General features: G+C 45.6%; 1 protein-coding gene across 4 annotated transcripts in view; it reads left to right on the top strand.

Moving 5' to 3' along the window:
* Positions 1 to 22,544, top strand: part of RIC8B (RIC8 guanine nucleotide exchange factor B) — a 477,183-nt gene that overhangs the window by 355,594 nt on the left and 99,045 nt on the right. For all 4 annotated transcript variants that reach the window (XM_086921785.1, XM_086921794.1, XM_086921812.1 and 1 more), the window contains one exon: positions 11,705 to 11,849. In XM_086921785.1, coding sequence (XP_086777911.1) covers positions 11,705 to 11,849 — 145 coding nt within the window. The remainder of the gene's footprint in view (positions 1 to 11,704; positions 11,850 to 22,544) is intronic.

Raw genomic sequence — 22,544 nt, forward strand, 5'->3', positions numbered from 1 at the left:
CCTCTTGTTACAAAGGAGTGTCCTTTTTATTGGAGGTGAACTTTGGCGCCGGAGTTGAATCTGTCTCCTGACGGTGCACTCCTGTCACTGGCCGTGCGCTCTTGCTTCAGGAATGCACTCCTGTCCCTTGAGGTACACTCTTGCTTCCGGGGTGCACATTTGCTTCTTGGATGCACTCCTGCCTTGGGGGTCACTCTTCCCTCAAGGGTTTCTCTCTTGTCCTGGGGATGCGTTTGTACATCTGGGGGACACTCACCCACACCCTGTCAGTAGGGGGGTGCTCTTCCTTCGCCAGCCCCCACACACTCTTCCTCTGCTCTGAGCTCAGCACAAACTATGCTCCGAATGGCTCGGTTACAAACCACATCCTCTGACAGCTTAGCCCATCTGAGGGGCAAGGGGGGTGGGGGGGGGGCAGAGGGGGTGTGGGCAGGGCCCGTCCCAGAGCTCCCCCAGGAACAGCCGTTGAGGCAGGAAATGGGGGCATTGTGAGGGTGTTCGAGAGGAAAAGGGGGGCAGCTGCTGGTTCATGGTCTGATGCAGCCGCGTAGAGGAAACCCCTCTTACGGTCCTCGTGCCACGCCCTCCCCCTGCACTCCTCCCCACCCTGCCCCTTCGCTTGCATCTCATGCCCCGCTCTGCCTTCTCTGTCGCCTGTTCTCTCCTCATTCGTCTCCTACTTTTCTCCTTCTTCACCTCTTCCCTTCTCCTACATCTCTGTCCTTCTCCTTGACCTCTCCCCTATCCTGCATCTCTGCCTCTCCGGCCCCTACATCCTCCTGCACCCCTCTCTTTCTCATGCACCCCTTCACCCCTCCTGCATCTGTCTCTCCTGCCCCTACCTCCTCTTGCACCCCTCTCCTTCTCATGCAACTCTTCCCCTGTCCTGCATCTTTGTCCTTCTCCTGCATCTCCCTTCTCCTTCATCTCTCTCCTGCACCCCTCTCCTTCTTCTGCACTTCTGTCCTTCTCCTGCACCTCTGTCCTTCTCCAGCATCTCTCTACTCCTCATGCATCTCTCTCCTCCTCATGCATCTCTCTCCTCCTCCTGCATCTGTCCTTCTCCTGCATCTCTGTCCTCCTATTGTCCTTCTCTCCTCCTGCAACTCTCTCCCTCTCCTGCACCTTTGTCCGTATCCTGTACCTCTCTCCGTATCCTGTGCGTCGCTCCCTCCTGTTCTCACCTCTCCATGAATCTCTCGCATCTAGCATTTCCTACCGTCTCATCGCAGCCCCCCTCCCCGTTTCAATGTCAGTGCGTCCTTCTTCCACCACCTCTCCCCACGAATCTCCTTCATACCCTTCTGCATCTCTGAGCCCCCCCCTCCTCCCCCACACCAGCCTCTGTCTTTCCCTCTCTCCATGCTCTCTTCTCTTCGGATGTCTGTCACCACCTTACAGAGTATTGTATGTAGCGTTTCTATAGCGCTTTTCTGCCCCTTGAAGTTTACTCCTCTGTGTGCACCTTTACCCCCTAACACCTCCTTCCCCCACCCTCCTTCTCCTTACCTCGACCACTACTGCCCTCCCCCCCCCCCTCCCTCTAGTCAATGAAAGATGGTTCACTCGGGTGAGCGTTACTCAGCAGCAAAGCAGGCTGTAGCTCTCTTTCTCTGGCTGTCTCTCCAAATTCTCAGTCGCAGGAACTACAATCTCATAAGTGCAGAGTAAGACCCCATAGACACAGACAAGTAAGCACTGGAGATGGCGTCATCGCCTTAAGGTGACAACAGCCTGACAGGAGCCAGACGCAAGGGTTTCTCCTTTGCAGCCACTTTGAGACTCTACTGATGCATAGGTACGTAGGTCTGACGAGTGTGCACCAGTAATGGAAGAAGGAACACGCATCTGCAATGCAAGAGGTCTCCCATTCGCGAGAGTGTGAGCTATTGGCATTTTAAATGACAATGCCTTTTATATATGTTTTGGTTTTAAAAATATAAATAAAAGGCATTGTCATTTACAATGCCAATAGCTCAAAGTAGCGTAAATGCGTGACCTCTTGCATTGCAAATGCTTTTTTTAATTTGTGTTACCTATAATATAGGACACGCATGTTGTCTGGTTCTAGCTGTTGTCTGCCTAGCTTTTTTCCTGTCTTTTCTGTCTTTCCAGCGTTTCTCCTGATAGTTCTATGTTCGAGGCATGTGGGCTGCTGAATTCATATCTGTGCATAGATCGCCGCCTAGTGTTGGGTCCGGATGATTGCACATTGTTGTCCTGGAAGAGTCTTTGAAGTATCACGAGATAGGTGGCTCCTCCCCTAGACTACAGTGCGCATGGGCATCCTCTCCATCCTCAGATTGTTTTTTTCCGCCATTGGGTTCGGATGTTACTATCTTAGCTCATGTTAGGAAAACTTTCTATAAAGCCAAAAGGCTTTCGATAGCGTCGGTATCGTTTCGTTCGTTATCAGTGCCTTTGCTTAGTGGACATCGAGGACTCTACAGGTTTTTTCTTTCCACACTCTACCCGATCTTAGATCTGAAATGGAAAGAAGTGCATTCAAGCGGTGCCCCCTTTGCAATGCAAAATACCCGCACATCGATGTCCACCCGGTGTGCAACAAGTGTCTGTCCCCAGACCATAACAAAGACAACTGTATGGCCTGTGCCTGGTTCAGGTCGAAGAAAACCCTCAAGATTCGACGCGCGCTCGACTGGAGTCGAAAAAGTCAGCGCCTGTTCCCGTGAACATCTTTGGGACCGAAGACGAGGAGGTAGTTGATCTCGAGGATCAGGAACACTGCTCCGATCCGGCTTCGGGCCATGACTCCGAGTATGACGCCGAAGACGAGGAGGTACAAGACGAAGATGAGAACGTCGTCGATAAGGAGGCTGTAGAAGATAGCTCAGGCGAAGAGCTAGGCCAACCCGGCCGCACAGAGGCTGAAGATGACGCACTCAGTAAGGCTCAAGTCGAGGGATCGCCACTAGGCCTTACCCAAGATCCAAAATCTCGTTCTACAGCCCCGCATAAAGGCCCGGCTTCAAACATTTCTAAAGAGCCTGCGGTTTCGAAACCGCCATCGGTCGATACAAAGAAATTGAAACCGACAGCGTCTTTGCAGAAACCGAAACCAAAAGTGCTTGTGCCTCTCGTCGGCTCCAAGGCCTCAAACCCCTCGGAGCCGAAGAAAATTAAAATGGCAGTCGATGCCGGAAAACTCAAGAAGGTCGTCGAGCCAATGGTTGGGGCGCCGAAGACCAAGGTCAAGGCCGTCGAGCCATCGAAACCGACGCCGAAGAGTGTCGATTCCCACAAACGGCCCGCACCGAAAGACTGGATCGATCCTCGGTCGAGGCTTACGGAAAAGTCGAAGACTGGCTCCAAGGACGCTATCGCGTCGACAAAACCCAGTCCGTTTATAGCCAAAGAAGTGTCGGAGTCGCTCCAACACATCAAGGAGAAGGGACATCGGTCGGACCGAAGAAGGCCCCGATGCCAAAGCTGGTCGGACAAGTTCAGACCGCGTCGACACCTATCAAGTTTGGGTTACCACCCTCGGTGCGTCCGAAGATGTTCGAGCCGAAAAAATCTATTGGCGCCGCTACACACGTGTCGACGGAACTGGAGGCTACGGAAGAGCCTGAAGACCAGGAGCCGAGACAATTCATCGACTCGGACACTGGGAGACTGTCCATATACAAACGAAAGTTAATGCCAAAGACTCCCAAAGAATCATATAAGATTCCTTTGAAAAAAAAAAAACTTTCTACAACTTCTCCAGCTCTTGTGGAACCCCTCCATCACTATGAACAGGAACCTCAACATTTTCCCCCAACATACTCAGATGTTGAGACAGGGGATAATTACAATGAGGATGACCTCTATCATGTGGACACTGATCCTGATGATCAAGACCAACCATGGACGGACCCTGCTGGCTCAAGGGATCCGCAAACTGGCCCGGACACTCATGTGTACAGTGTGAAAACGTCTCCTATGGAGGACACAACTGCTTTTAACGCCCTTATTGAGAGGGCAGCCAGTAATCATGACGTCGAGCTACATGCTGACTCTGTGGACGAAGACTTTCTGGTCGACACTTTTTCAACTTCAGAAAGGGCAGTCAAAACCCTACCCATGCTCAAAGGGGTCCTCAAGCATGCTGCAGACATTTTTAAAGATACCACTAGGGCCAGGGTGTTAAACCCAAGGATTGAGAAGAAATATCGGCCGGCCCCTGTGGACCCTCCTTATATAAAGGGACAGTTGCCATTGGATTCATTGGTTGTTTCTACTGCACGTAAGAGAGCGAACTCCCAGACTACAGGTGATGCTCCTCCTCCGGACAAAGAGTCGAAGGTTATGGAAACTTCAGGGAAAAGAGTAGCTGCGCAGGCGGCTAACATCTGGCGCATTGCTAACACTAAGGCTCTCTTGGCCAGATATGACAGGGCACATTATGATACCCTTGAGACACTATTACAACACCTACCTGATCAGTACAAGGAGGGGGCAAAGCTACTCATACAGGAGGGGAAACTCATAACCAATGCTTCCATCAAGTGTGCTCTGGACGCAGCTGACACTACAGCCAGGGCCATCAACACAAGTGTTATGCTAAGACGACACGCCTGGTTGAGGATTTCAGTATTCAAACCTGAAATTCAAACTTCTATCCTCAATCAGCCAGTTAATCCAGACTTCTTATTCGGACCTGAGGTTGACACCACCCTTGAGAAACTTAAAAAGGACACAGAGACTGCAAAGTCTATGGGGGCTCTGCAGTCACAGCAGTTTCGGGGTGGCTCCTTTCGTCGCTCCAGTACTAGAGGCCCCTCAAGAGGCCAGTCAACGCAACAAACACAATACAATAAGGGAGGTACACAATCCACCTACAATAAGAACAACCGTGGTGGATATCGGGGAAACATCAAGGGCAGAGGCAGAGGAAACAACAGTTCCAAATCCTCTGCCAATACCAAACAGTGACGGCCTGTCACTGCCCCCGACCACATAACACCTGTCGGGGGGAGACTACAACAGTTCCTGCCGGTCTGGAAATCCATCACCACAGACAGGTGGGTGAGAGACATTGTACAGTACGGGTATTGTCTGGAATTAACGTCCACTCCACCCAACATCCCACCAAGACACCGTCCTATGTCCGCAGAGCACTTACACCTATTGCAACAGGAAGTCGTCAGCATGCTGCAAAAAGGGGCCATAGAGCTCGTGCCTGTAGAAGAACAAGGGTCGGGGGTGTACTCGCTCTACTTTCTAATACCCAAAAAAGACAGGTCGCTCAGATCTATACTAGACCTCAGGCCTCTAAACAGTTCCATTCTGTCAGAGCATTTTCATATGCTCACCTTGCAACAGGTTCTGTCGTTACTCAGTCAGGGAGACTTCCTCGCAACGCTGGATCTAAAAGATGCGTATTTCCATATACCCATACACCCGTCACACAGACAGTATCTCAGGTTCACTACTCAACATCAACATTATCAGTTCAAAGTCCTCCCTTTCGGAGTAACTATGGCACCCAGGGTGTTCACAAAGTGCCTGGCAACAGTAGCAGCACACCTCAGGAGACAGCACATACATGTCTACCCTTATCTGGACGACTGGCTTATTCAAGCAAAGTCGGCCTAGCAGTGTGCCAGCCACATGTCCCACACCATTTATCTTCTTCACAGTCTGGGATTCTCACTGAATTACCCGAAGTCACACCTTCAGCCCACCCACGTGCAACAGTACCTGGGTGCAACAATAGAAACTCTGGCAGCCAAAGCACAGCCAAATTCAGTGAGAATAAACAGCATGCAATTGCTGATACAGAAATTCAGACCTCAACGCTCGCTTCCAGCGAAAGTGTTCATGCAGTTGATAGGCTTGATGGCCTCCTGCATTTTCATAGTCCCGCACGCAAGACTACATATGCGTCCGCTTCAGGAGTGCTTAGCACGTCAGTGGAATCAGGCTCAAGGACAGTTAAAAGACCTAGTGTTGGTGAGCGGTCGGGCATTCAACTCTCTGCATTGGTGGAAACCTTTGCAAGGGCCGACCGCTCCAAGAGCCTGTTCCACAAATTGTACTGACGGCGGACGCGTCTCTCCAGGGATGGGGAGCTCATGTACTCCACTACATAGTGCAGGGACTATGGACAGCACAGCAAAAGAAGATGCACATCAACCTTCTGGAACTGATGGCAATCTTCATGGCGATGAAAGCTTTCAAGGTACACTTTTGCAACAAGGTCGTGTTGATCCGGACGGACAACATGACTGCCATGTACTACATACAGAAGCAGGGAGGAACGCACTCTCCACAGTTGTCTCATCTGGCTCAGAGCATGTGGAAGTGGGCCATTCAAAGGAACATCTTCCTCATGGCGGAACACCTCCCGGGAAAAGACAACCAGATGGCGGATCTGCTGAGCAGACATGGCCACCAGATGCACGAGTGGGAGATACATCCATCAGTACTCCAACCGTACTTCCAGCAATGGGGTCATCCACAGATAGACCTGTTCGCCACAAGGGAAAACGCAAAATGACAAAGCTTCGCAAGCAGGTTCCCACACCCACAGTCGCAGGGCAATGCGATATGGATGAACTGGTCAGGCAAATTTGCATATGCTTTTCCCCCAGCACCTTTGATACCGCTGGTGGCACGCAAACTACGGCAACGCTCTATGACCCTCATCCTGGTTGCTCCAATGTGGGCACGCCAACCATGGTACACCACGTTTCTGGAACTATCCGTGGTACCGCATCAACGGCTACGCCTCACACCCAGGCTTTTGACGCAGAGCCATGGAGACATTCAGTATCCAGATCCGCAACAGCTCAACCTGGCGATCTGGCTCCTGAAGTCCTAGAATTTGGCTACCTCAACTTGCCGCTGGAATGTATGAATATCATCAAGGAGGCAAGACGGCCCACATCCAGAGCATGCTATGCGGCTAAATGGAAAAGGTTTGTCATATATTGTACCAACAATGACATTAACCCACTGGATGCATCTATTCAAAACATCATCTGTTATTTGTTGCATTTGTACAGATGTAATCTAGCGTACAGTTCCATTCGCATACATTTATCCGCCATAGCAGCCTATCTTCAGAACAGGCAGAACCTCTCCTTATTCAGAGTGCCTGCCATTAAAGCTTTTCTGGAGGGACTTAAAAGAGTGATCCCTCCCAGACACCCACCGTCACCAGTCTGGAACCTGAATGTGGTCCTCACCAGATTAATGGGACCACCTTTTGAACCCCTACACTCTTGTGAGATTCAATTTCTGACTTGGAAAGTTGCTTTCCTAGTGGCCATTACCTCACTGAGGAGAGTTAGTGAACTCCAGGCACTAACCACTCAAGAGCCATTCATCCAGGTCCACGCAAATAGGGTAGTATTACGCACCAACCCTACATTTATGCCTAAAGTGATTTCGCAGTTCCACATGAACCAGACCATAGAACTGCCAGTTTTCTTTCCCAATCCGGAAAATGTCGCAGAGAGATCCCTACACACGTTAGATGTCAAAAGGGCTCTCATGTACTATATAGACAGAACAAAGGATTTCAGAAAAATAAAACAGCTTTTCGTTGCCTTTTCTCCACAACACAAAGGCAACCCCATTTCCAAAGCAGGGATAGCCAGGTGGATCGTTAAATGTATACAGATTTGCTATGCTAAGGCTAAACGCACACTAACCATTCCACCACGAGCACACTCCACACGTAAGTTAGGAGCGTCCATGGCTTTCCTGGGGAATATTCCTTTAGAAGAGATATGTAAGGCAGCCACTTGGTCCACCACACATACATTTACGAAACACTACTGCGTAGATGTGCATTCTAGACAGCAGGCAGCTGTAGGACAGGCTGTTCTCAAAACTCTTTTTCAGACTGCTGCAGCTGGCACGGGCAGCCGCCGCTAACAGGAGGGACTGCTATGTAATCTATGCACAGATATGAATTCAGCAGCCCACATGCCTCGAACCGAATATGCTACTTACCAGTATGCATCTGTTCTTGGCATGTAGGGCTGCTGACATTCATATCGCCCACCCTCCTCCCCGGCGCCTGTAGCAGCTGTAGCATTCAGAATTATTGTCTAGCATGGACATCACTCACTGTATTACACTCCATCTCTGCCACAATGACGAAAAACAATCTGAGGATGGAGAGGATGCCCATGCGCACTGTAGCCCAGGGGAGGAGCCACCTATCTCGTGATACTTCGAAGACTCTTCCAGGACAACAATGTGCAATCATCCGGACCCAACACTAGGCGGTGATCTATGCACAGATATGAATGTCAGCAGCCCTACATGCCAAGAATAGATGCATACTGGTAAGTAGCATATTCGTTCTATCACACTGTCTTTCCCTCGTATTTCTCCCCCATCTCCCTCTGTCCCATTCTTGGTTTTCTGTGCTCCACCTTCTCTCTCTAACTCCCTTATTCTCTCTCCCTGTTATTTTCAACCCCAATCTCTCTTAGTTCTCGCCACATTACATGCCACATACTTACATTCTACCCAATGCAACATAAATACACTCCACATAATACCACACAGTGCCACATAATAATATGCTACATCATTACATTGCACTCAATGTAACATATACTCCGACTACCACTCAGTGCCACATATTACACACCACATAATTACACTCTACTGAATGCAACATACACTCCACACAATACCACTCAGTGCCACATAATTACACACCACAAAATTACTCTCTACTGAATACAGCATACACTCCCCATAATACCACTCCGTGCCACAAAATTACACGCCACATACTTACACTCTACTCAATGCAACATAAATACACTCCACGTAATACCACACAGTGCCACATAATTATATGCTACATAATTACATTGTACTCAAATCCACATACACTCCAAATACCACTCAGTGCCAAAGAATTGCACACCACATAATTACACTCTACTGAATGCAACATACACTCCACACAATACCACTCAGTGCCACATACGTGTTTGCTACATAGTTACACTGCATTCAATGCAACATACACTCCAAATAATACCACACAGTGCCACGTAATTACACACCACATAATTACACTCTACTGAATACAACATGCACTCCCCATAATACCACTTAGTGCCACATAATCACACGCCACATAATTACACTATCAATGCAACATTAATACACACCACATAATACCACTAAGTGCCATATATTTACACGCCTCATACCTACACTCCACTCAATGCAACATACACTCCACATATTACCACTCAGTGCTACATAATTATATGCTGCATAATTACATTGCACTCAATGCAACATACACACCAAATAATACCACTCAGTGCCACATAATTACACGCCACATAATTACACTCTACTGAATGCAACCTAAACTCCACATGCTACCATTCAGTGCAGGAAGAAGTTGCCAGCAGTGCAAGTACAAAAAAGTAGATATTTTTATGTTTAAATCTATTTCTAATCAGGTTTTTCAATTGTATATAATGTCGTCTTTGTATAAAGGTAACAAAAATGCTTCACACTTGGACAGCAGCCACAATGCTCTAGAACATAGCCCAAAGTTCTGGATAAACACATAAGATCCCAAAAGCGAGACCTATTGGCTATGCCAATGCTTGTTAGGTCTGGCGTGAGCAAAGACCTTTTTGATTTTACCAAGAATAGAAGTGTAAAATACTTAGGGGGTCGTTCTGATGGTGGTTGGACTGCAACAGGTGGCTCGTCGGTTGCGGTCTGACTGCCATCTGCTGCTGCTGTCCGGCGAATAAGCCTGGGCGGTAAATTCCGTTCCGCTAGCGGAATTTGGGGAATTTTGCGTTCCGCGGAGTACGTGGAATTGCCAAAAATTCAGCGATCCACGGCTTCGTGGAATTTTTGCCTGTTTGCGCTTTCAAAATGCGTGTTTGTGAGATATTTCCCCTCGAGCACGCCAACAGCGTTCACGAACAGGAAAAAGGCATCGCAAACGGGCAGAACAAGCAATTCCACGCGTTCACGGAACTCTGCATGCTCGCAGAGATTTTTTACCGTTTCGCGGAGGTTTGCGTAACGCAACCACTCAAATTCCACCCACCCCTACTGACCAACACATTACAATTCGTGCACTTGGAGGCAGCAGGCGAAGGGACAATCCAACACGACTGTTGGAGGGTCAGTAATCCCTACCGTACAGATTGAAATGTCCCTTTCCGCCTGCCCTTTCATTGTGTTTCACCCGCCATGCCTCATGGTGGTATTGGCAGGGCCTGGCCAGGGACAGATGATAAAGTTTGGAACATGCAGTGATAAAACATTCAAGTTTGTCTTTGTACTCGGGTAAGGTGACGGATGTGTGTAAAGGAAAACGGTCCAAAGGATTAAATGCAAGAGTTGCTACAGTATGTATGATGCCACTCTTTAATTAGATAGCCTCGTCTTAAGCCAGCACCTCACAACTTAAGTCGAGAATCAGAAGAGGCTCAAATGTACCTCAGGTTTTCAGATTTTCTAATTGTTTTTGCATTTCCTACAGGTTTATTTAAATTGTCGAAAATTTCGCATTCTGCTTGAACTTTCCAAGTGGAATGCAGGTAGATGTGATCTGAAGAGTAGCAAACATTGTTCAAGGGGTACAGGGTCCCTTGCAGTACAGCATTTGGAGCCTGAGGACAGAGCTGTGTGAGATGGAATACCATTTGTGTGAAAAGGAGAAATATATTGTATGAGGGAGAGGATGTGGCCTAGTGGTCAACCTACGAAGCTGGAGAACGTGGTTCGAGTCACGGCAAGGACGCTTAACATCCTGTGATTAAGGGCAAATCACTGAAGCGCTCCGATACCTTTAGGTCGGTTTCGCGCTATATAAAACTCCTAAAAAACAAAACAAAAATGAGGACATTCAGAGGAGAGTCTTTTGTTGGAATGCGATGCTGACAATTAAATCAAAGCGGTACAAAAGGGGGTGGTGATGGATGGAGCATCTGAACCAATCAAACACTCACACCCGGTCAACAGATCTGGGTTTAATCCATCACCGTTCTTTAGCCCACTCTGCCACCCCAGTTCAGACATGGCTATATACAAATCAGTCTGACCCTGTGCCTCATGGGAACAGTCCAGCAATGCTCCGTCCATCACCACCCCCTTTTGTACCATTTTGTTCGCCATAAGTTGGCAGGGTATGCTCAGACGTGAGTCCCTTGCTCACTTTGCCACTGGATTCAAGCAAGCCGGGCTGAAGATGGATGAAATGCCAGAAACCGGTCCTCGGAAGCTTGTTTCCGGTCCAGAGAAGACATGGCTTGGCAGTTCGGGCTGGACTGTTCCCATGAAGCACAGGGTCAGACTGATTTGCATATGGCCATGTCTGAACGGTGATGGATTAAACCCAGATCTGTTGACTGGGTAGGAGTGTTTGATTGGTTCAGATGATTCGTCCATCACCGCCCCCTTTTGTGACAATTATATCAAGGCACATGGAAGTTGAGGAGAGAAGGTTTGACTCTTAAATATTCCACTAAGCTTGTTTTTCTACATTCCCTTTAATTATGTGGAATATATGTATTTTTCTTATCCCACAACTTTGCATGACTGTGCTAATACGTGTCACTTTACTACGTATTCCATCTGCTTGTGTAATGTAAAATGTATTTTAGAACTTTTCGATCTTCTATCAGTGACTGGCTCTTGGCAATCTGATGGCACCTTGTCCTCACTTTAACTTTGTGTATTTCAGGTGTTGCCTCCTCTGACAGATGTCTCAAATCGTCCTGAAATTGGCACAACTGTCAGGAACAAGCTGGTGCGACTCATGACACATGTGGACCTTGGGGTGAAACAGATTGCAGCTGAATTTCTCTTTGTTCTTTGTAAGGAAAGAGGTAAGTTATCAGTGATTTTGATCACCACTTCATAGTGCTTAAAGTCTGTTTATTGACAGAATATCGGCATTTATTAATATCTTAAGACGGTATACAGAGGTAACAATTTATAGTATTTCATATGTGAAAATGTTTTTAGAACACTGCTAACTAGAATAATACAATAATAATAATACTTTTAACTAGTGCATGGTTTACATTTTATCAGTAAGAAACCATATATATTCTTAGGCCTGTCGTTAGGAGAGCCTGTTTCGAGATAAGGCAAGTGGAGTCGATTGCCTGGTTTGTCACCATTATTAGGCATCACTACCAGCCTACCTGCAGCATATGACGCCCCTGCTGACTGTGTCCCAGGGGAAGCCAAATGGCGCTTTGCCTTGGGCAGCAAAAATGTGCGCTATGGTCCTTCTACATAGTAAAAAAATATTTTTCTATATGAGCATTTACTATAAAAGTCTCATTCCGTCACAGCAAGAAAAGAAACCTATTTAGAATTGTTGCCTTTTAGTGCTTGTACTCTACATTGTGTCAAAGTTTAGTACAGCTACACTTACAGCTAGCTAGTCCCACTTACAGTTGAGTTTCCTATTCATAGCAAAGGCTCCATTCCAGCCTGCCACCTGTGGGGTTCGTTCTATTTACAGTGTATACATAGATCTAAAGTTTGCTGTTTAGCCGCACCACAGCACCAATATATTCAAAGCAATTTATAACGTCACTGTAAAAAAAGTTATTTTGATAAACACAGATTAGAGTGCGTACTGAGAAATATGTTGTGGCGATGTGGTATTAAATGAGAAAGTCAGGGGTTTCGCTTCCGAGGGGGGTCGTTGGGGTGTTGCACCCCCTTAATAAATGTATTATTTAATAAGTAGTTTGGTACAGGAGCTTTTACTTGGGTATAGTAAAATGTCCGTTCGCTTTCACCTGGGATTTGTAAACAGTCACTCAGGCAAAAACACAAACACACATTCTTGTCTGTTTTGAAGGTCCTAAAATATGGTTATTTCACTAACTACTGTGATTTAAGTGCCACTCGCAACCCACACTCCATTCCCTTTCCACTGGCCCTTAAGCCCCCCTCATGTGCTGCTTCCCATATAATGATTAACATGATCTGCCGCGTGATTGTTGGAAAATCTGAAGCCCCCTCCCTCCCCCTCTTACTGACCAAGCTACATCCCTGGAGAAAGTTGTGTGGCTAAAGAAGGGAATGTGATTGTTGGAGCAGAACATTAGTGCTGGGTGTTTATTCGAAGTCACTATCAAGGCGATTAGTGTTGAGAAATGGTTGAAATAGTAATTTGCATAATAGATTTAAGTCTCTTGCCCCTCAGTTAATGTAGACTGATATTTGTGCTTATCTTGGCTACACTTGCATGGGTTTACATGACCTTCCTACTCCCATCTTGCAAAGATCCTTTCTGCATTCTGTCTTTTTAAAACGGCTAATGAGTCAACCATACCAACTTTACTTATTGTACAGATTGTGGAATGTTCAGAAGATGAATGAAAACCTAAATGGAACTCTCGTTTTTGTGACCTAAATAATTGAAGGTTTTATTTACAAACGCCTGTCAATGGAGGTTTACTCAGTGATCTTTAGTTCCGTTCCAACGAGATCTGTTATCTAACTTTACACTGATTCCCCTTGATGTAAGAGAAGCCCCTTTTAAACAGTGCAGACTTCAACTACATTCATGTCGCAGTAGTAGCTATGAAAGTATTGAGCTCTTAGACACCGACCTTTCCAAATCGCCATTTCTGATGAACCCAGGCATGGAATGTAGTATGACCTGCAGATGCCTCCTCAACCTCGCCTTCTTAGTGTTATCAAGCGTGGAGCTGGCGTTTTCAAATTATTCTTCAAAAACCATTACATTGGCTTATTTCTATGCACCTACTGCAGTATGCTGATTTATGCAAATACCCTTAAAAGTGGATTCTTGTTTTAGTCTATATAAAACAATTGTATTTGTTTTACAACTTTTACAGCAAACAAACCAATGCAAGCCCTAAATGTGATCAAATTCAGGGTAATGTTCACACCACTACAATCAAGATGCCTGTCTTAAATAACTACTGTTAGAGTCCATAGTAACGCCACGATTTACCCCAAATAGGAGTTTGTTTTTGGGGGCAAACTTGGGCTTCGTAGACATCAGTCAGTTGAAGCGGCAGCATGTTTGAAGGCAAATGGATTGTTAGGTCATGACATTTGATCTGTGTGTACAAGGTCTATGTGTAATGTCCAATGACAGTTGCGTTTAATGCAAGGAGGGCAGTACAATAGTTTTGTGAACAATACATTCCCCACGATCCTCTTCATGATGCCCCCATTTGCAGTGTATGAAAGGTTTCAGCCCAGAATCCACACCTGAGATATATTTTTGGACATGCACACGTCACCGTCTATCCCTCCCCCATTTCAAGAAAATCAAAAAATACCAGCCTTCAGGCATTGCAGCTTTCAGTGTTGCTTTATCAGTTAATGACTAATTTCGTTGCAGGATATTCAGTAGTCAAGCCAGAGCAAGTTATTTTCGGCCTCAACTCTACAGGCCTCTTGTCTATTCTTTTGTTTTTTGGACAGATTCACTGCAATTCTAGTAGACATACAAAATATCTTGGAATGTAGCCAAGCTGAGATATTAAACCGTCTCTCTGAAGGCAGCAGCTGTTCGTAGATTGGTTTAAACCAGAACACACAACTCCTCATCTTGGGATTCTTTTTGATATCCATAAAACGTAATCTATCCTTGCGTTTTGCGGAAGTAGTAGTTTTCTGTTTATGTATTGTCTTCTCTGGTGCAGACTTCATTCGACCGTGTTTCAGAGCACTGTAAATCAGATTGAGTTATCTCTAGAGCTAGTTAAAAAACACAAGGCTTTAGAAGCGACAAAAATAGTCCTTTGCTGGACCACGTGTGCATTTTAGAAGATATCCATCTATCTACTGTTTTACATTGATCAAATATTTTGCTATGTGTGCATCGTTTGAATATGGAAACTCCAGTTGCAAGGAATTATTTTCGTTGGTATGGAAATTATTTGTTCACATTTTTATGACTGGTCTTTAAGCTGTTTCAGGACATTTGTTTTCCCTATGGCAGCAGAGATCAGGTTTTGTTATTGTTAAATAAGAATCACGTGGATAATTATATGCTACTCAAGAAGCAACCGCACATACAAGTACCAATGAACTGGCAAAATAGCTTATTCAGTAAAGTGGTCGCTGGTTGACTTCAAATGGAACGTAGGTTACAGATTTTAATCCATGCATGGCTGATTCGTCCTTTTCTTCTAATGAAGTTAATTAATTGTGTGTCATTGAATTGGATACAACTATTACCTGTAATTTACAGTTCTGTAAAACTACAGACAGTGGAAAAAACATGGGAGCAAATGTGATAAATTCTGACTCTCAAACCCGTTTTTTCAGTACTATTTGATTGTTGTTCTCAACTGTTTTGGCTAGTTCTTTTATTTCCAAAATCAATAACAAACATTTGAGAAGCAATCACTAAGGTCTTGTCCATTTATCTAACAGCTGCACTCTCATATCTCGTCATTTAGAGCTCTGCTCTTGCTTTGAACCATTAGAGCTTTCATATATATACATATAGGGTATCGAAGGTACATTAAATCACTAATCACTAGGTGGAAACTGCCTGGGCCAGAGGATCACCTCAGACTATCCTCACCCTTTCTCGTCACAGTTGCTACCTTGTCCTGTTTATACATTCTTTGTTTTGTCTACTCATCTGATTCTGTGCAGAAGTATTCTGTTGCTTGGTGTTCTTGGGATCAGTACTGATCTCCTCATTAAGGTTTGGTCTCATTATCTCCAACACCGTCCTGGAATAGGGTAAGCTACTCCCTCAGATTGTGGGTCCCTACTCTTTGCAGCATCTCCTATTTGGTAATTCTTGTGCAGTGACCTCCTGGTTATAAATGACTTATTTAAAACTCTTTTCTTCAAGTCATAGTAGCACATGAAACCGATACCAGATGCCAGTCCATGCAGAGTATTCCTGTTAACACAGTGTCCCAGTTAGGGCTCATGGGTCTGTTCTTTTCTTTTCCCTCTTCTTTCTCTGGTAAGGTGTTGGAGTTCTCAATACCTTCAGAGACACTTGGGAAGCTGGAATTCTAAACAGATTTCCATCCTGCTCTTGAGCGTGATATCGCATTACTGTTTTGCAGGCAACGAGACAAGCTTCTGGAAACACATGGCAACCTTTCACCCCTCTTCTCTTGAGTAAAATTACATTTTAGAAGACGTCTATGCTGGCTTTTGTCCCAATCATAGCTCAGTGGATGTGGCGAATGTAGCCAGAGCCAGTGTTCGACAGACTGCTCATTTCAATAGTGTCTATCATCAATATATGATACTGTTGACCGTAAACGTGTGCATTGTGGGAATTTCAGGCACTGTATTAAATTGATTCGCTTTGTATTTGACAGACAGAGAATCATTTGACCCATTCACTTCTTTAGTTCATAAATCCTCATGCAGAATGTCCCAAGGCTATGCCTTTTCACCGTACTTATTTAAGGTAATTCTCTCTTTCGACCTAATGTTGTCGACCACATTTGACCATCCACTGCTTTTTAGATGACATGTTTGCTCTATTGAAGGCAACTTCTTAAATTGTTGTTTCTCTGCTGTTAAAATTGTATGTTTACCCTTTGCCTCGAAGTAAAGACTGATACAACCGAGATTTTTAATACTGTCAGGAACACTTCACTGCCTCTCTGCAGCCTTTCTATTTTGGTACCTGTTCTGAGCCATCTAACTCTGTGGATAAGGAAGGATTGTTTTTTACACATTTCGCCTAATACTCCAGTTGCTTATCAAATCTAGTTGGTATTTTTTAACAGCTGCAATCATTGGCGATAAACTTGATTAATCTTGATTAATGTTACAGCATTTATTTGGGTATTAAGTCAAAAAAGATCTCCTGCCTCCGTTTATTGAAAGGTAAGCTGCTTGTGCTGCGGTAGCCATCCTTCATTTCTGTCAAACGACTTTACATTGTCTCCCCTATAAAGGCTTGTTCCATCTTTGTACACAATGGTCTGTGACCAGTTTGTTATGAATTAAATTCAATTATAAACAGTCTGTGTAGTGGAGAACACTGCAAATCTGTTACTCAATATCCCAATGAACTTTCTCTTGCATGCACTCAATTTCTATTTATGAATACATGTATTGAGAAACCACACAAGAAATAGCGCCAACCAGATCAAACTAATAAAAAAAAAAAACATTTATTAGTGGACTAGGAAAAGAATTATTTTCAATCAATACAGGTTGCGCGCAAGTAAGGAGAAAAAGTAGGGGAGTGGTGGTGGTGGGTGGTGAGAGTGCAAATCACAAGAATAAGGATAGATACAATTAGATGCTTTTAGAATCACTGGTAATCAAGACCTGTCCGTTGTATAAAATTAATTTACATGCAATCTGTAAATTTACAATGTGCACTCAATGCATCTTTCAACAGTATATCGGATAGGAAGCTGGTACAGGTCTTGTAAAAGTGGAGGGTGTCGACGTTTCGACTCGGCTGGTGCAAGGAGGGAAATTTGAGCCTCCGCTGCGAGTCTTCATCAGGACTGGATATGGCAACCTACGGGTAAGAATGCTTAATTAGACGAGGCGCTATGTGTGTGGTCAAGCTATAAGGTCAAGTTGAAAAGCACTGACCTATACCTGGTGCCAGGCCTGGCTACTCAGGTGTGTAGTCCAAGAACAAACCCAATGGCCCAATTGCGCCAGGGGTACAGGAATCAAGGGTGTGCAGTAACTTCAACACCATATGTTGAAAACATCTGTTAATGATGTGTGATGTGAATCACTTTCCTAGGAAACAATAATAAAACCGTGTGCCAGCCTATGCATGGATACACTGGATAATTTGTAGCATGATGCATAATGGGCCATGGCTAATTAGTCAGGGGGTTGGGCAGTGTGGAAGGATATTGATCAATGCCCCCGATCTATGTAATACGCTGGTGAATCGCAAAGGTAGGCCAAATAAGTTAAAACAAGTAATGAGCCCCTGGGGTGAATACAAGAATTAAACAAGTGGACGAGGACCGCAATGCGATCCCTGTCGGATGACTATGCTGCACGGAGATTCTTGAAAGAAAAACCTCCTTCGCGTCAGGGACAAGGTGGCCATTATATGTTTAAAGCCCCTGGGGTGAGTGAAAGAATTTAACAATTAGACGAAGAACGCGATGTGGTTCCTGTCAGATGACTATGTTGCACAGAGATTGTAGTAAGGAAATGACCTCCTCTGCGTCAACACGCCGAGAACCCATGGCTCAGCGCTGACAGAAGCCCCTGATTAATAATGTCAACATGCCTCTTGTGAAGGGTCAAGGGTGTACCTTAGTTAAGGAGACATCAGGACAGTACATGTTGCTCCAAGCAGTTGCGGGCAAGGAATGAGGAACCGGCCGTGCTTGTAGTTAAGCCGGCGAATGAACGTGCGTAACGTGCGCGCTTGGCATGCGCCGTTCGTTATGTATAAATCGAGCCCAGAGGCTCCGAGCGGCATCTGGGTCCCTGTGTGTTGCAGAGGGCCCCAGTGAGGATGTAGTGCGGAATGTTGCTGATAAGTAAACAATACGCAGTATCTCACTATCAGAGTGCTTTGAAAATTTGGATCTATACAGTATATTGCCCTCACACATCATATGTACAGTGTAAATAATGCAAGCACATTGTGTTCTATAAGAGAGGACGGTTACATTTAGTGTCCAGTACAGTGCATGACAGTGTATATACAATTAAAACCTAATCTGAATAGAGTGACAGAGAATACAATAATGAACATATCCACATATTTACAGTGTTTGTACAATAGGACACACATTAGCCAATGTGTATTTCTAATTAACCCTATGTACCTCATAAAATAATGCCTCATACGCATATGTTGATAGGTACAGGGAGTGCCCTAAAACCATGGAAACATCTACATATAAACAGTAGTATGTAAAGTTGGAAACACATTAGCCAATGTGTATCTCAAATTAGCTACTCCTATGAATCTGCTGCACAGAATCCTGTAGTCTAAGAAGACAAAGGGCATCACAGGACTAGCAAATGCGCAGGCTAGCTGCCGTTCAGGCGATTTCCTCATACTCATTTAATCCCTTGTGTATTGTATCGAAAGTGTGAATCCATTTGCATTCACGGTAGTTCAGACTGTGCGAGAGGCAACCTCCTCTGGGATTGGTATGTACCCTCTCGATTACCCACCATCTTAGGCTTTCTGCAGTATGTCCAAATTTCGTGAAATGTTCCACTAGTGGAGCTCCCTGTGTGGCACATCTTATCTTACTGCAATGTTGCAAAATGCGGCATTTTTTTTTCTGTGTCATCTGGCTAATGTACAGGAACAATTTAGAAAAGGGGGTGGTGATGAACAGAGTGTCTGAGTTAAACAGACCACTCTTACCCAGTCCAAAGATCAGGGCTTGATCCATCACCGTTATTTATCTCACTGCCCCATCCCAGCTCAGAACCTGGCTATATGCAAATCAGTCTGTCCCTGGCCCAGTGCATCATGGGAACAGGGCAGACTAAACTACCAAGCCAATTCTTCACCAGAAAGGAGACAAGCTACCGGGGACCGGTTTCTGGCATTTCAGCCTTCTTCGGCCCGGCTTGCTTGAATCCTGATGGAGCAGTGAGAAAGGGACTCATGTCTGAGTATACCCTGCCACACCTATAGTGGCCAAAAACAATTTAGAAAAGGGGGTGGTGATGAACAGAGTGTCTGAGTTAAACAGACCACTCTTACCCAGTCCAAAGATCAGGGCTTGATCCATCACCGTTATTTATCTCACTGCCCCATCCCAGCTCAGAACCTGGCTATATGCAAATCAGTCTGTCCCTGGCCCAGTGCATCATGGGAACAGGGCAGACTAAACTACCAAGCCAATTCTTCACCAGAAAGGAGACAAGCTACCGGGGACAGGAACAGACTAATTTGCATACAGCCAGGTTCTGAAACTGGGATGGTGCAGTGAGCTAAAAAACGGTGTTGGATCTAGCCCTGATCTCTTGACTGGGTGAGAGCTTTCTGCTTAATTCAGAGACTCTGTCCCTCACCACCCCTTGTTGTAAATATTTTTGTCCACCCTAAGCGTGGAAGGGTATTCTCAGATGTGAGACCCTTGCTCATTGCACCATCAGGATTCAAGCAAACCGGGCCGAAGACGGCTGTAATGCCAGAAACCGGTCCCCGGGAGCTTGTTTCCTTCCCAGTGTAAGAATTGGCTTTTGTAGTTTGGTTTGCCCTGTTCCCATCATGCACTGGGACAGGAACAGACTAATTTGCATACAGCCAGGTTCTGAAACTGGGATGGTGCAGTGAGCTAAAAAACGGTGTTGGATCTAGCCCTGATCTCTTGACTGGGTGAGAGCTTTCTGCTTAATTCAGAGACTCTGTCCCTCACCACCCCTTGTTGTAAATATTTTTGTCCACCCTAAGCGTGGAAGGGTATTCTCAGATGTGAGACCCTTGCTCATTGCACCATCAGGATTCAAGCAAACCGGGCCGAAGACGGCTGTAATGCCAGAAACCGGTCCCCGGGAGCTTGTTTCCTTCCCAGTGTAAGAATTGGCTTTTGTAGTTTGGTTTGCCCTGTTCCCATCATGCACTGGGACAGGAACAGACTAATTTGCATACAGCCAGGTTCTGAAACTGGGATGGTGCAGTGAGCTAAAAAACGGTGTTGGATCTAGCCCTGATCTCTTGACTGGGTGAGAGCTTTCTGCTTAATTCAGAGACTCTGTCCCTCACCACCCCTTGTTGTAAATATTTTTGTCCACCCTAAGCGTGGAAGGGTATTCTCAGATGTGAGACCCTTGCTCATTGCACCATCAGGATTCAAGCAAACCGGGCCGAAGACGGCTGTAATGCCAGAAACCGGTCCCCGGGAGCTTGTTTCCTTCCCAGTGTAAGAATTGGCTTTTGTAGTTTGGTTTGCCCTGTTCCCATCATGCACTGGGACAGGAACAGACTAATTTGCATACAGCCAGGTTCTGAAACTGGGATGGTGCAGTGAGCTAAAAAACGGTGTTGGATCTAGCCCTGATCTCTTGACTGGGTGAGAGCTTTCTGCTTAATTCAGAGACTCTGTCCCTCACCACCCCTTGTTGTAAATAATGTACAGGAAATCACAAGGACACTAAATGGCATATATAACTCCCGAAGAGTTACAGTTAGAGTGTTCTTTGTGGGTGTATGTGTAGTTGTTGTGTGTGAAAGATTTCATTTCTTTGGTCAAAGGACACGCCTTGCAACTACCACATTTGTAATGGCCCTTGATTGGAGGAATGTTCCATAGATGTGACTGGCCATTTGCCTCTTTAGATGGAAGTAGAGATTTGACCAGTGTGTTTCTGAGACTCTTGCCTTTGCGGAACGCATGCAGGGGAGGTTCAGGCATGTTAAGATCATCCGCAACCATGTGCCAGTGTTTGTTGTTCGTTTTTTTGATCTGGTTACTCTTGGAACAAAATGTGGTGACGCACGTAAGCCTATCTTGAGTGGTGTTTTCTTTTTCTCTGGGAGTCAAAAGGAATTCCCTATGATTATACCATGCTCTTTTTCGGGCTTTTTTCAGGAGCCTGATGGGATATCCCCTGTCTCTGAGTCTGTTGAGTAGGTCAGTTGATTAAAAAAAGTAGTCTTCCCTTTTGGAGCAGTTACGCCTAACCCTCAAAAATTGGCCATATGGCAATTTTTTTTAAGGCTGCGGGGTGGTGGCTGGAGTATCTTAAAGGTGTGTTTTGTTCACTGGTTTTCCTGTAGACTGTGGTGTGGAGTTTTTCTTCCTCCGCTTTGATGGTAATGTCTAGGAAATGTATTTCGTCTGTGCTGTGATCCAAGGAGAATTGTATGTCCGTGGATTGGGCGTTGAGCCAGCAATGAAAGGCGTTGAGTTGTGTCTCAGTACCTTGCCAGATCATCAGCACATCATCAATGTACCTTCGCCAGAGAACGATACTGTTCTTATATGGGTTAAGAGTGTTTAGAACATATCTTTGTTCATATGCATCCATGAAAATGATGTCCAAGTTCGGGGCAAAACTTGCCCCCATGGCCAAGCCTTTGGTCTGGTAGTAGTGTCTGTCTTGGAACACAAAGACATTTTTACTAATGGCAATATCCAGAAGTGTTATGATGAACTCATTGGAGACTCTGGTGGGTCTTGGCCTTTTGTCCAATGGCTCCATAATCACATCCAAGGCTGCCTCTTGGGGGATACCCGTGTACAATGAAAGGCGCATGCCAAGCGTGCACGTTATGCACGTTCATTCGCCGGCTTAATTACCGGCACGGCCGGTTCCTCATTCCTTGCCCGCGACTGCTTGGAGCAACATGGACTGTCCCGAGGTCTCCGTAACTAAGGTACACCCTTGACCCTTCACTAGAGGCATGTTGACATTAATAATCAGGGGCTTCTGTCACTGCTGAGCCGTGGGTTCTCGGCGTGTTGACACGGAGGAGGTCATTTCCTTACTAGAATCTCCGTGCAGCATAGTAATCTGACAGGGACCGCATCGCTGTCTTCGTCTAATTGTTGCATTCTTTCACTCACCCCAGAAGCTTTTAACATATTATGGCACCTGGTCCCCGACGCGAAGGAGGTTTTTCTTTCAAA

The sequence above is a fragment of the Lissotriton vulgaris genome, chromosome 1_1, assembly GCF_964263255.1.
Source record: "Lissotriton vulgaris chromosome 1_1, aLisVul1.2, whole genome shotgun sequence".
Classification (NCBI taxonomy): Eukaryota; Metazoa; Chordata; class Amphibia; order Caudata; family Salamandridae; genus Lissotriton; species Lissotriton vulgaris.